The 15,727-nt window shown below is 49.1% G+C and overlaps 1 protein-coding gene across 1 annotated transcript; it reads right to left on the bottom strand.

Moving 5' to 3' along the window:
• Positions 1-6: 6 nt before the first annotated feature.
• LOC117581214 (cytochrome P450 18a1) lies at positions 7-3,612 on the bottom strand. Its single transcript, XM_034268191.1, has 5 exons — positions 2,590-3,612; positions 1,634-1,755; positions 1,088-1,517; positions 721-985; positions 7-433 (listed from the first exon to the last, which is right to left on the bottom strand). Exons 1-5 carry the CDS (start codon positions 2,981-2,983, stop codon positions 25-27), a joined length of 1,620 nt encoding a protein of 539 aa, XP_034124082.1. The 5' UTR covers positions 2,984-3,612; the 3' UTR covers positions 7-24.
• Positions 3,613-15,727: the final 12,115 nt, after the last annotated feature.

Below are 15,727 nucleotides of genomic sequence, written 5' to 3'. Positions count from 1 at the left end.
TACTGCTCTGTGGGCCATCCCCCATCAATTGGCGCCAACATTTCGCACATGATGCGGCTCACTGGCGGTCGGTGCCAGTGGTCGACGCTTGAGGCAGACCTTGAAGGCCTCCGGGGTTATGGTGGCGCCCACATTGCCCTTGAGGCTGGGCAGCGGCTGGCCGGCGGGCAGGGCAATGTCGAAGCAGTGCATGAACGAGGCGAAGAACAGGAAGAGCTCCATCTTGGCCAGCACATCGCCCAGGCACATGCGTCGGCCCACGCCGAAGGGTATGAAGTACTCGGGCTTGTGCACCTTGCCCTCGGTGTCGATGAAGCGCGAGGGACGAAACTCCTCGGGCTTCTCCCACAGATTGGGGTCCATGTGGACGCTGTTGATCAATGGGATGACATGGGAGCCGGCCGGTATGGTATACCCATTCACTTCGACATCTCTGCGAAAGAGGCAACGGGGCATCGGGAGGGAGGGTAGATTGCGATTAGTTAGGAGCGTGCCAGGCTGAGCATTTTCAATGATCAACGATCATGGGGGCTGCACTCTAATCTCTGGCAGCACAAAAAGTGGGCCACTGCGCCAGAGGCTGGTGCAGCCACGACAATGAATGACAATCTACGCTGTGCGTAGATCGCTGATCTTTCGGTGTGAACGAACGGACTGGAAGTGCGTAAGCACATCCCAAGGGGGCTCGATGGAATGATGGGGTGTTGGGGCATGGCTTACCTTGTGGGTGAATGCGTTGTGGCCAATGGCACAATGCTGGAGCGACGCATTGACTCCAGAATGGTTGACTCGGTCACGGGCAGATACTGCAGGTCCTCGATGGTGGGCAGACGATGGCGTCCCACCACCTGATCGAGCTCATCCTGGACGCGACGCATCTCCTTGGGATTGCGCAGCATGAACACATTGATCCAGAGCAGCGTTGTCTTGATGGTCTCCATGCCGGCGGAGAACAGATCGATGATCACCTGCACCAGTTGCTCCTCTGCGAAAAGGAACACAGAACACAGGGCAAAGGGAAATGCGTCAAAGGATGCTCAGGATGTGGAACAGGGGGGGGGGGGCAGCATGTGGGACCGCGACTCACCATGATTCTTGCCATCAAATAACTCCGCATCGGTGCCCTCGGCCTTGGCCTTCTCAATCTCGCACAGATAATAGTCGACCAAGTCGCGCACATTCTGTGGATCGAAGCTGCGCTTGTGATCATCAATCACGTCCTGGTAGAAGCGCTGCATTTCCGCACGATTCTGGGCAATCTTGTTCTTGGCCGTCGATATGCTGGGGAAGCACTGCATCGTCGGGATGTAGTCCACGGTGTGAATCTCCCCAAAGAGACGCATGCCCTCCTCGATGAGGAAGTTGAAGCGCCTGAATTTGGGATCATCGATGCTGAAGCGTGTGGACATCATCAGGCTGCAGATGACATTGCTGACGGCCACCGAGATGACGGGCGACAGATCAATCGGCTGCCCGTCGCTGGCATGCAAATGTCCAATGAATTCGTGCACTTCCGTCTGCAGGGGGGGTTGGGGGTTGGCAGGGGAAAAGGAGAACAGAGGCGAGAAGGGAGCGTGTCAGCAGGGTGCAAGGGGGTGGGGATGTGTCCTTCTTGCTGGGACTGTACACTCACCATAATGCGCTTCTGCATTTGCTGCTTGCCGTTGCCCATGTAGGTCATGCCGAATTGCCGCAACTTGTCGTGCAGAAAGCGTCGCTGATCCTTCCACAGCTTGCCAGTGCTATTGATGATGCCTGCGCGAAAACGAACGGAGAAAGAGAAGGAGAAATTGAGACACTGTCTTGTGTTGGAACGATGGAAAAGGAACAGCTTGTCATTTAATTGAGGTAGGCTCTTGCTCTCTCTCTCTCCACCCTGCAAGATGGGCAGATTACGCTTGCCCCACTTTTGTTTTGGTTGAGAATTGTTTGGGTGCCAGAAAAGAAATCACAGCCGTAGCCAATAAAATAAAACAAAACAAAAAACACTCGACAAATTAAACAAAAAACAAAAGGGAAAAGGGAAAAAAACTGTCGTGCATTATCATTTAATTCAACCAAAAACAACAACAACAAAAAGTGCAGCTTAAGTGCAGCAGAAAGACAAAAGACAAACATAAAAATAAGCAACGAAAGACGCGAAAACGAAATCAAAATAAAATACAAAGTACAAAAATACTAAAAACAAAAGCCGCAAAAAGATGTACAAAAAAAAATAATATGTAACGGAGCAACAAAGAAATGCACGCGGAATTTCTTCACTTAATTGGAATTTAAATACAATTTTCGCTGTGGCACTTTTGAGCGTTTTTTAATTGCTGCTTTGCACTGCTTGCTTTTGGTGCAGCAAGCAGCAGGCAGAAGCAGTTCCTGCCTGTGTCGTTAAGGTTCAGTGTGTGCTGTGCGCTGATTACATTAATTTTGATTGACTTTTATTTCGTTGTTGTACTTTTCCACAACACTCGCGCGTAAATGAACGCTGGCTGACCCAGCTCGCAGCAGTAGATCGAGTAGATGAAATGTGGGTGGTAAAAGGCAAACCCAATCTAAACCCAATCTACAGGGCGGGGATCTTCAGGCAACACTCACCATAGCCATTGAGCGTCTGCATGAACGGCGTGTCCGGTCGTCCTGTGAACTCCTCACGGCGAAAGCACTCGCGTATCATTTTGTAGTCGCTCATGACGACGGTCAGCTGGCTGCCGAGGCGCGTGGAGAAGAGCGATCCGTACTGCTTGGCCAGCTCCATGAAGCGTGTGTGCTTCTCGTTGCCCATGAACAGCAGATAGCCAATGACGGGCAGGCCCCAGGGGCCGGGCGGCAGCTTGCGCAGCTCCCGATAGTTTCTTAGCAGCCACTGCAGCAGGCTGACCAGTAACAGGAAGCCGAGGAACACCAGCAACAGGTGCTGGGCATCGGCGTCCTGCTGCTGCACCTGCAGCTTCCGCAGCAGAAACTTTATCAGATACGAGTCGGCCAGCATTTTGTCGTCGTCGTCGTCGTCGTCGTGGACGTCGTCGTCGTCGTCGTGTGTGGGGTGGGTTCGGGTTGGGTTGAACTTTACTGGGCGACGCTCTGGAGATCCTGCTGGGATCTGTCTCGCTCCCTCTCTCTCTCTCTCTCTCTCTCTCTCTCGGGAGGACTTCAGATGTGGATTGCAGCGGAGTGTCTTTTCTATTTGTTGCACTGCTGCTCGGCCATTTGATTTTTACTTGCGACTTGTGTGTGGCACTTAACAGAAAAAAATGATTTCTCAAGATATTGTCTGGGGCCGAACCAATAAAAAAATTAATTTAATTTTTTTTTTTTTTTGTGGTTTTGTGTTGAATCTTTGGGTGAATCGCAATAATGTCGAATTGCTTTGATGGTGTTTTGAAAACGGAAAAAAAATAATATTTAGCTGCGTGCTCGGGGCGCTTGGTCGGTGGTCGGTGGCGGAGACGGAGACCCGGAGACGATTTCGCGTCGAGCGTTTATAAATTTCGACTAATGGCTCGACCGTATGTCCTTGCCACTTTTATAACAATTCGAGCCCGCTTCGAGCGAGCGGCAGAGCGCCGAACGAATGATCGACGGCGGCGGCGCGGCTCGGTCTCGGGCTCGGTTTCGTGGCTCGGGCTCGGGCCCGGGCTCGGGCTCATGCTCGGTTTCGTGGCCCGCGGCTCGCGACTCGCGGCTTGCGGCTCGGTCTCGCGCGCTCGGGCTCGGCTTCAAACCCCAAGCGCCTTTGTTGTTTTCGTTGTCCGCGCGGCCGAGATATTGAAATATTGAGGCATGCACAGTCCCTATACCCACCAATATCACCACCGCCGTCGCCGATCCGCTGATCGCTGCCCGCTGCGCTGCTCGCTGCGCCGCGTCGCTGGCGCTGTCGATTGGCATTTTGAGTGGGATTCTTATGTTTTGAGTGGCCATAAAGTATTTGTATTGGAACGCATAATCAGCGCTCACTCAATTTGAGTGAGAGCAGCGAAAGAGGTGCTCAGGTGTGCTCAGTTTGCGTTTCATGGGAATGATTTCGAGAAAACGAATCGAGCCGAGCCGAGAGAAAACGAAGCTTGAGCAGTGCTGCTGGCGTCGCTGTCGACAGCGACAGAACTCCAAACTTGAAGAAGCCGCTGCGGCAAACAGCAAAGACAGCGGCCAGCTGGCGCCCCTGGGTTCGGGCTTCCCCCGCTGTCTACACTCTGCTGCTTCAGCTTCAGCTTCAGCTTCACCGTCATGACGAGCCTCACCTCCCCGTACCGCCCACCCACCACCAGCAGCGATGCCAACGTTGCGGCTCATGCTCAGGTAAGCCTAAGAGAAGGCCCCCGCATAACCCACCACCATCCACCTGCCCGTGCTCGACCCCTTGATGCACGATTTTGGTCTCTGCAGACGAAGCAGCGCCTACGGACCGAACGGTTCAACAAGTTTCCAAGCATCGAATCGAGACGAACATGCTCGAAGCCAACATGTTTGAGAGACGACGCTTGAGAGAGCGAACGGGATTTTGAATTTTGATTGGTTTAACGTTGAAAAGACGGAAAAAAGTATTAAAAGTATTTATTTTCGATATAGAATTTCAAAGTACATGGCGGTAAATAATGGAATGTAATAGGAAGTAAATGTTAAGTTGATAATTATTATATTATTTAAACTTGCCACTGTGGCAAGGCAATGGCTCCCCTCCGATAAGGCGGAAAAGACTCACTTTCAGAACAGAAACGACTCCTGCACCGCACCTGCCCTGCTGTAGTTTGGGGGTATTGTCATCTTTATAATTTAGCGAGGCGGAAGCTGTTGCTGCACTCGAGCATTTTGTTGGTTAACCTAGCCAAAGACCATCTGCAGCGCTCGCCCACACATTGCTGTTGTTGCTGGCTGAGCTGTTGTCGGAATCGAAGCACACACAGAATTCCGATGCAAAATTTGCATTTTGGGTCAATAGCGACGAAGCCTTCAGCGAGCCAACGAAGATCTAGAGCGATTGGCTTGGCTTGGCTTGAATGATGGACGACTGAAGCTGAAGCTGAAGCTGAAGCTGGACACTCATTCCATTCCGTTCCATTCCATTCCAGTCCATTCCATGCTGATCAAAACAACATCCCAGTGGCATTGGATTAGCTCCAAAAGAGTTAATTTTTGTTATTGAAATTGAAATTCAAATGCATCTGCATTTGTAATCAGTTCTGCAGAAGTTGCCGCTTTGATTGGGTTTATTTATTTTGATTTGGCATTTTTAATATTCATCAATGGCCAAAGCAAAGACCAGCGAGTGATAAAGATTGTGTTGCCGGTTCTTTTTTGGCTAAAGGACAAGGTCCGACCCTCACAGCATTGACGTCGAACACGGAAAATACGCACCACGGTCCACAGTCAAGAAATTTCGAAATATGCATATGAAAATGTTGTCATTGGCTTGAAGACAACAGACAACAGTCAAGAGACAATACAAAAGCAGACAAGACACAGGCAAGACACCTTTATCGAAATGAAGTTGCGAAGGTCGCGGTCGTGTGCTTTGTCTGTGTCTCTCTGGAAGCCCTAGAAATTTCTGTGCCTTTGACCCAATTCTTCACGAAAACAGAGTTGAGTTAAGACCAAGTCAAGTTGAGATTGTTGCAGTTGGGCTGGGGAAACACTAGTTGAAGGAATGGCTTTGGAGAGCCTGGATCCAATTGAATATTTATGCAAATTGAACAATTAATGCTGCGTTCACTTCAGAATTGATTAGAACGCAGCGACACAGAGGAATGCCAAATGCTGACTCTCGGCTGCCAAGGCCAAAAGCCAGACACGAGCCAAAATGTATGCTGCAGTGGCGCGGTGTGGCGCGCTGGCGGGGGAGGAGCACTGGCAGCTGTACAGCAAGAGACGCATCGGCAGATTAACGATACCGATACAGGTACAGCTACAGATACACAGTCACAGTCACAGTCATTGAACTCGCAAGAGCGATCTCCAGTTGCCGCCTAGGACACTTCAAGTGGCTCAGCCGCATCGGCAGCAGCCGCATCCACAGAGCAGAGCTAAAGTATTGCCTAGGAAATCAAAAAAAACAAAGCACTTGAAACAGAGACAATGGCCTGGGCAGAGGTCAGTGACACGTAGGGAAACAGGACCTGTCCACACAGGCTTTGCTGCAGCCACACAGCAGGCAGCAGGCAGCAGGCGGCAGACTAAGGATTAACGAACAGGCAGGCAGGCAGGCAGGCAGGCAGAGAAATGAAAAACGAGAACAGGAAAACTGTTTCACAACGCTCTCTCTCTCGCTGCAGTGGCCTTGAGTGCGGTCATTGGCGCTGGGTTTGACTCCAAAGAAGTTTCCAGGAACTGCTGCCAAAAGGCTAATGACTGCTAGGCGACTGCCGAGTGTGAAGTGCGAAGAGCAAAGAGCGGAGAGTTGCTGGAGTTGGTGCAGGGCAGGCAGCAACAGGCCATAGGTTCGATCCATTCCCACTGGTGGATCGGTGTGAGCGTACAGTCACGAAATGCCTGGAACTGGCCCTGGGCCCTACGTCAAGGATGCTGCGGATATGACTCAGTGTAGAAATATGCATTAAATCAGGAAACCTGAAGATTTCTCTAGTGACGACGAGTCAGTGGAATGCGCCGCGGGGCTGCTGCGTGCTTCCGCTCCAAGAATTTTTGCAGCAGCCAACAAGCAAAAGAAGAAAAAAGTTCATCCATTGTGGTACGACACACACAGACAGGCACATCCGATTCGATTGATAATTTGATTTGATTTGCTCAACGGCACGGCGGCACTTCGAGTGTCACTTTATTTGATTTATGCGTGTGTGTGTGTCTGTGTGTGTACATACTATAAATAACGCGATTTCGCTGCTGTCATTCCATCGCATCCCCGCGATTCCACATTCCCATACCCCCCCCCCCAATCCCACCGCTGCTATGTGACGCGATGCCTGCGATTGTGAACGTAATTATTTCATTATTCGCTTATTCCAATGCTGATTATGTGTGGCACACTTTGCACACTGCGCGGCATGCTCCTTTCTGCGTTCCCCCTGCCAGCGTTCCACTTGCTATTCTTTCGCTGCGCTGCGCTGCGCTGCCTAAGAGAGAGTATCGGCGCTTCGCTATGGCCAGCCTCCCCCCTCCCGCTCCCGCTCTCGCTCTCGCTCTCTCTGTCTCTTCTACTATGCACACGCGTGTTTTGCTTTTTTCGTGTTCCTCCTGCCCACTCGTGATGCAATATTTAGAATTGTTTTTGCACGCCCCCCCCCCCCCCCCTCCATGTTTTAATGCGAAGCGCGACCTTGGGCGCGAGCCGAACAAAGCAGCAATCTCGTATACTTAAGCACAAAACGCAATAAATAACAACCGCAGCAGCAGCAGCAACAGCCGAAAAAAAAGCGACACACACACACACACTGGGAATTAGCTAACACAAAAGTGGATTGGGCTGGAACAGGGGAATGGCAAGGAGTGGGGAATGAAATGAGAGGCGATGAACAATTGGCTTATTGATTTGTTAGCGTCTACTCATAATACGCCCATTAATTTCCCAGTCACTTGCTACTTCATTTCATGAATAATTAAATGCAATGCTGCAGTTCCGAGTGCTAAAAAGCACAAAATACATACAGAAAACCCAACTGCAGCTTTGCAGCAGCAAAGAGGACAAAGGACATTTATTGTACATGGCTGCACATGCACATGCACATGCACATTTAATTGTGTGCAGATTATTACTGTAATTATTTCATGATTTTGCGAGTACCTGAACAGGGAGCAACCCGAAACTTAACAAATTGACAACTTTCCACACGAATTGCGCATGTTGCGTTCAAGTTGAATGCCATTTAAAATTAGAAAAAGCCATTAAAATGCAATGAATAAATGATGGACACATGCCAGTCGCCCTGAAGAGCAGCAGCAGCAGCAGCAGCAGCAGCGGCAGCAGCCAACTCGTGGCATTGGCACATTGTTTCCTGTTATATCCTGTGTACCCTTCCCACATTGTTTTGGCATGACTCTGCCTCCTAGTGGGAATTATGTTATGCTCTGTTTTTGCGCAAAAATATTCAGCGGTCAGGTGAAAATAAATTCCTGCTGCGCTCTGCCTGTGCGCTTCCCGAAAGTTCTACGCTGAAGAATGCGTACAAAGAAAAAAAAAGTCCTATAACAGAGCGGAGCAGACACCCAAGGCACGCTGCGGCATATGAATATGCAAAACGGCAACGCAGCCACTAGATTGTTTTCATCATTTCAACTACACCAAAAGAAACATTAATTGTTCGCTTTAAATATTTGTTGCCTACAATTAAATGCGGAAAAATAATTCAATATTTTGTATTTTATTAAGCAAAACAACATTTCTAATAAGCAGAAATTTCTATGATTTTATTGTAATTGTTTGAAATATTGATGATCACCTTGCCACCTGTTTGTCTCAGTGTATGGCTTATGATGCCTATGTGGTATGTGGCTATGTGTGTGTCTATGGCTTATGGTGCTCTTGAACTTGAAAAAGCAACACACACGAATTCCTGGTGCGCCACGAAATCATAAACAACAAAGAAGAAAAGAGAGGGGCAAAAGCAACAACAACAAAAAATACGCATAAAAATACTCTGCGGCCGGTCAGAAGACGACGCAGTAGAGCCTAAACCACCCACCCCCGTCACACCATCCCCCCCGCTTCAGACCTTTCCCCACCTGCTGCTACAGCTCTTCCAACTATGAACGGGTGACGCTGCCAGAGCCGGGAATGGCGTCGAATGGAGTGGAATATTATGAAATTTGCGACAAAAACAAACATAAATCTTGCGCCACTGCTCGATCGATCGATTTGCGTATCATCTACATATTTTTGTGTCGGCTCAGTTCATCCTTTTGGCCTTGAAAATTCATTAGTTCTTCCCCCTACTCCCCATTCATTCGCATTCATTCACCCGCGAGACACAGCAGAAACTGCGGAGGGAGCGCGGGGGGGGGGGGGGGCAGAAAGACACTTGAGACAGCTTAAGAATTTCACGGCAATTGTAGAAACGGAGAACAACAGCAAAAGAAACAACAGCAAATGTGCAGAAGAGCTTCGTGCTGGCTGGCTATCAGGTGCGCTACGCGGAAACTGAAACTGCGAGAGGAAAGCGGAGAGAGGAGAGAGGAGAGAGCGAGCTTTGGATCTCGCTTTGGCTGAGAACGGTGGAGGAATATGGAGTACTCAGTACTTTGGTTTCATTGCCATGCATTCCCATGCATCACAACTGTGCAGCAGCTCGTGTTGCCGTCGGCACTTGCTGCTGCATAGATATCGCGTTCAGAATTTTGATGGAAACACACAGGAGACAGCCGTACTATGCAGCAGCTCTGACTTACCTTTCGCTTATCTCTAGTATTTTTCCATGCAGCGTAAAAGTTTGTGTTATTTTTTTTACGTAAGTTGACCAAAACGCCAGGCCAACTTCGAATCCGACGCCGAGCGCCATTCATGGCGGGCGTGAAAGACCCTGAAAAAGCGCAATGTTGGCGGATTACGCTGGCCTCGCCTTACAGTTCCCAGCAATTTAGTTACGAGAAGTCGGAAATGAGCTGCTCAACAACAAACAACAAACCCAAACCCCAACCAAAAACCCATTCAAAGCAGCGAAAATGCTCGGAGAATTCATTGAACCCTAAATGGCGGGAAAAGAAGCAAAAAAAAAACAAACGTGGAAAATTGTACGCTGCGTTATGTAAGCTTTTGAAGAGTGCTAATGGAAGGAGGCGAAGGAGCAGCATCAAGCGAAAGAGCATCAGAAATATGCGCAGAATGTGCGTGGAATGCTGGAAAGGAACCCCCTGACAGCCCTCCCCCCCCCACGGTAGGGGAGTGCGTGCTCGAGTTCATTAAACCATCAAACGCGTTCGCTTCGCTTGTTGACTGTTCCCCTGCTGTTGTTGCTGACGATCGTAAGGGCCCGACTGAAACCGAAAACAGCAAAGAAACAAAAACAAAAACTCTGAACTGCGACTTCTCAATCAATCGATGAAAACAACAACAGCAAAAAAAGAACAGCAAACACGAGCGTAGGGCCCGCCCCCCAATACAACGATCGATCGAGAATGAAGAATGGCGGGGTAGGGCAGAAGCAGAGCAGAGAAGCAGGGGCAGAGGAAGAGGCTGTGTGGAGCTTGGTTCAACCTGTTGCCGGCTCGCTGAATGACTCATGCCGGGGGGAGGCCCTACGTAATCAGCGAATCTCACAGCTGTGTCGTGTTTACTCAGCGAAGCTGGAAAGTGCAGCTGGAACTGGAGTTAGAACTGAAGCTTTAGCTGGAAATTGCAGCTAAAGTTGCATAGATTCACGAGTAGCGAACCCATTGAAAGTGAAGCTGAAACAAGCAGCTCCCAGTCGTACCTGAGCCCATCAGAGCACATGCCGAAGGGTGAGGCTGTGTGGCTTGGGGTGGTCTGCTGGATGCCAATGAACTCTGCGAAATGTTTCCAACTTTAAGCTACCAAAACAACAAATTCCAATCAAATTTTCACAAATCATTCCAGCAGCAGCAGCAACAGTAGCAGGTGTGTGTGTTTGTGTGTATTGCCGACGATTATATAATGCCAAGCGATGCGCCCCACACCATAGACATGGGCAACCTTGAGCGCGTTCGCTGACATCTACAGCGCCAGGCAGAGTCATCATCATCATCATCATCATGATCATTGAGCTCGGCTTTGGCTTCAAGCTTCAAGCTGCGAGCTGTGAGCTACACTCAGAGTTGGCAACACGTCGATCTCCAAGCGGTTTAAGCGTTTAGCATTCTTGTTGTGATTCAATGGCTATTGCGCCATAACGGGCTGACATGGGGGTGTCGCTGGGGGGGTTGCTGTGTGTGTCGTGTGTCGTGTGGTGTGGGGTGGTGGCTCGCTGGGTTCAAGCACCTTTGGGGTGGTAACTGTCTGGCCAGAAACAAGAAGAATAAATTTAAATCTTCCACCCAAGTTCTAAGTTTTGCGATCAAAGGCTGGCATGCAAATTTCACATTTCGAATTTTGTTGCCAAAACAAATGAAATAAATGAAATCAATTCACATTTCACATTCCCAAAAACAAGCCGAGCTGCTGGACAAGATACTGGAATTGGATACAGGCAGCCCCTGCCCCTGCCCCTGCCCCTCCCCCCTCTCTAGTGGATCGTAGATTTCCGGATTTACGCTCCGCCTGCCATTTGTGTTCTTCGATCGCTCTGAATTCTTTGATGACTGAAATGTTCTTTGGGTTTTTTGCCACATTCTTTGAATGGCCAGCGCGGGAACCCGCCAACCGAGAGACCTGAGACCCGACACCGCGTGGACAGCGTAGCCCCCCCCCCCCCCCCCGCGCGCTCCTTCCACCCCACCTCTCGCGACACTACGTCAGCAGTTAGCTGAAGTGTTTACGTTTTGCTGCTTATAGTTTTTTTTTTGTGTCTTTTTGTGTTCTTCTTTTTGGCTAGAATATTTTGGTGGGCATTCAAGGTTACTCTTGTTTTCATGTCCATTGACCTATTTGGTTTTACAGCCATGCAAATGAGCTTCGGGGAGTTGTTTTTTCGCTGCTGGCTTCTGGGAACTGACTGAACGCTTTTTTCCAACCGTTTTGTCGGGTGCGGGGCGGGGGCAGGCCAATGAACGGCGCAAAAGGAAGCGTTTTGGCGCTTGACAATTCCTGCCTGCGCTTTGCACTTGATACATGTTGCTGACGTTGTTCCTTCTACCAATATGTTGTTGCTGCTGCTGCTGTGATGTTGCTAGTGCTGCTGTTATGTTGCTGTTGCTGCTGTTATGTTGCTGTTGCTGCATCCGCTTTCGGCAGACCCTTTGCAAAGACTCCTCGCGTGAGTCATGTGCTGCTGACTAAATATAGCACCAGCTTAGTCACCAGCTTAGTGCAGCAGTACAGATTATGCAATGCGGGGGCTGGGGGAGCTGGTCACTGTGCAAACTGCAGAGCTAAGCATAAAGAGCCGCATGTCCGTTCTTCGTTCACGCGGCTCCGGCGTGTGTGTGTGTGTGTGTTTGAGTGGCCATGCAGTGACAGCTACGCCATTGACCCTACCCCCCATTGCAGCACCCATGACCAGCTCGAACTGCACTAATACTCGCTGCCAGGGCCCAGGGTAGTTTAGTTGTGACACTCGCGGTGGGAGCTGCGACTATCAAGCAAAATTGACGCCCGTTATCTGAGCGAGTGATTGGCCAACGGTCAACGAATGCAACCAAAACAAATCGAAAGTGCGTCATAGAACATGCATGCATAGCAACATAACAGCAGCAGCAGCAGCAGCAGCAACATAACAGCAACAGCAGCAACATAACAGCAACAGCAGCAACAATTCATCCCCTTAGCAACATCAACAAATTCTCCAACAAAATGCAAATCGAGAGCTCGACAAATATGAGTCAGTAGTGATAAATGATAAGTCCTTAAGCCTTTAATGAAAACATAAGTGTAAGCAAGCAAATTACGCAAACAATTGAATGCTCAGTGGGGGTTTTGCCGCCTTTGCTCGGCCTCGTCCTGGCTGGCGTCTGGGATTCAATATTATTATTTTTGTTTGTCCTCTCAGCTCTAATCGGATTGAGCTGACATGTGCACCCGCACACACACACACACACACACAATGGAATGTCCTGCCCTTGCACTCGACCATTTAATTGAATTTCTATCTCCATTCTGAGCACTTTCCGGGGGAGACTTTTAAATGGAATTTAAGCCCCCGAAGGAGGTTCATTTAGCTACTAAACTGTCTGATTAGCTGCATTCTGGCAGCCAGCTGCAATTAGGAGTTTATTTGCAGCTATCATCGTGTCACTTGTGTAACTTGAAAAGTGTTTGGTTACGGGAGCTGCAACAACACTACGCATACTCACTGACAGCAGCCATGATATGTGTGAAAATTAATTATTAAGATATTATTGCAAGATAGACATTCGAGACACACAAGATGGGCATGGGCATGTCTCAGTCACTCGCAAACTCAGAAGATCTCATGGAATATTCATTCATTTGGGAATTTCTTTTGGCAATTGTATGTTTATTTGTTTTGCATTTAGTTGTTCATTTTGCCTCTGCCTCGATTCCTCAATTGATTCCCTCATTTATTTCTTTTATTTATTCTTCAATTAATTCCATAATTTATTCATTTCTTCTACCATTTTGAGTCCGATCAGTGCGAAGGTTCTGATCTTGGCTAAGTCCAGAGCGGGTTCTGCAAACACCCGCTTGGGGGAGCTAAGAATGATTTAGAATTAAAATTTGAAGCGCGAAATTCTTGGCTGTCTTCGGACTGCGTTTTCCCCTCCCCATTTATGAGTTTGCCTGCTGTGTACTCATGCCGCAGCTTTATGTAATGTGCCACAACTTTGCCCCCTGCCGCCTGGGACTTTTCGTAGGCTCGAAACACACACAAAAACTTTCACCCAATTTTGTAAGCAATTTCGCATGTGACAAGCCGAGCAGCACTTGAAATTCCACGAATCTCCCAGGCGACAAAACACACGTACGCTAGCCACTCAAAGGTACAGTTGCTGGGCACTGGACACTCCCCTCCCCCCTCTCCACCCTCAACACAACCCCGGCGAAGGTCAACCGCCGCGTGTAGCGAAACTTCAGCCGGGCCCAGGGCGCATTTCGAAATTTTCGTGGCCAGAGATAATCAGACCCAAAAAAAATATTAATATCCAATACGAAGAAACCCGTTCCGGCGCAGGCCCCGTTAAGTAAGCGACTTAAGCGACTGAACCGCCCCGCTCCGACAATTGTATAATTTTTCTTCGTTGGCCAAAAAGGGCAGGGCGGGGCGGGGCAGGGCAGGGCGTGTGTGTGGGGCATTGCGCAAACGGCAGTTGCCCGTCGCAGACATTACAAATCCCCCCAAAAAAAAAGGTGCACGAAAATACAACAAAATAATGCCAACAAATGTGGTCAAGGTCGTGGCGGCTGGGGCGAACTGTGCGTATACTCGATGAAGGCATAGAAAGGCAGACAGACAGAGACACGTTAGGCGCTGGCGCTAAGCACTCGACTCAATGGTTCATTTAACTGTTGTTAACGCTGTCCGTGGGTCTCTGTGTGTTCGTGTGTGTGCCACACCCCCAGAAAAGAGCAGGCTGCATGCCGCTATTCGAGCACCCTAACAGGCCCTGTCCCTGTCCCTGTTCCTGTTCCTGTTCCTGTCCCTGGGCTTAGTGGCCGGCAAACTGCATAACCAAACATTCAGCTCTGCGCGCTGCAGTCCGTACGTATGTAAATATGTAAACATGGTATGTATTTATGTATTCATAGGTTTGTCAGGCAAAAAGCCAGCTAATGATGAGTTATGCGCGTTCTAGGCGAATTTTAAATGATTTTATGATTGAATTATGGCCACAAACTACCAAAAATATGTTGACAGGACTTGCAATGTACTTGGCTTGAGAGAAGTTCACAAAAATGTTTGGCACTCCACAAATTTCTAGCCTTTGATGGTCCGAGGAGATGTCAGTGATCGTGTGGGGTGCACGTGACCCGAGCAGAGAACTGTCCCTGCCCCCCAGTGCACAGTTCTTGTTGGCAGAATGATGCATCAGCTATTGTCTGCTCTTCGTTTGCTGGATGGTAATTGTCACGTACCCCCCTTCTATGGGGATACACTCCCATGGGAAAGGGTCAGGGCAGGATGGGCGAGGCCTCCGTGTTTGTGTTGTCTGTTGGAGGCACAGAACTCAATCGATCAAACCTTTGGCTCAGAGTTCATTGCGCACTCAGCGCCAATTGCAATTATCCTTAGTACTCCATCAGGAGTATACAGGCAATTGCACAATGGCCTGTGTGGTCAGTGGAGGGTCTGTGGGGCATGAGTTGTGGCAAACTGATGAGTGATTGCTTCGGCAAGCCGTAGTCTCGGATTCAGCAACGGATTTCCATTTCCCCTCGCCACAAGGATCGCACACTGCTGGCACATCAATCAGAGTGGCCTCAGCCAGGCAGTCAGTCGGCCAGGGCTGTGGTTGTGTTGCGTGTTCCTGCCGCGTGCTTCATTTGATGTGTCCTCGTAGCGGCAATCGATTTATGTCCAGCACACACTCCTTATCGATCCAGGATCCAAATGGGCAAAGCCACATGCCCACACATAAATGTATTCTACATGGTAAGCTACACGTTTGCTACATATCAGCTACATGTGTACGTAGTGGGGTTTTTACATGCAGCCCAAAAGTGTGCCATAATTTGTTGTTCTTATTGAATGCATAAATGAATGCTAAAATGCATTTAGTGGGTACTTGTCCAGTCGTTTGCCATCAATTTCTAGGCAAATGGAACGGAACGGAATGGAACGCTCTTAGTGTCTTCCCCCGATGCTGTGTGGCTGACAGCTCAATGTCGGCCAGGACTCGGGCTGGACTCAGGCTGGGGTTGGTTACCGCACTGAAGCTTATCATCATCGCATGCTGCAACGAAATTTATTCCCAGCTCATTAGCTGCAAATGGTCAACCAATGTGGAGCGAGGTTGAGGGTTGCCTAGCTGCGTACACACGCATGCACACACACACACACAGGCCATCTTCGAGCTTAGGTGGAGGTGGTGGTGGAGGGAGAGGGAGAGAGGCTTTCCCATTGGATATGCCCGTGTTGAAATGAAGGGCCATACGCTTGTGGTTCGTTTTCTTTACTTTTATTTTAATTTTAATTTTCTTTTTTATTTGCATTAAAACATTTAGAGACGACCATAATGAGAATACTAGAATACGCGTAATTGCAATTGTCAAGTT

The sequence above is a fragment of the Drosophila guanche genome, unplaced genomic scaffold, assembly GCF_900245975.1.
Source record: "Drosophila guanche unplaced genomic scaffold, DGUA_6, whole genome shotgun sequence".
Lineage (NCBI taxonomy): Eukaryota > Metazoa > Arthropoda > Insecta > Diptera > Drosophilidae > Drosophila > Drosophila guanche.
This window is presented reverse-complemented; position numbering and strand designations above follow the sequence as displayed.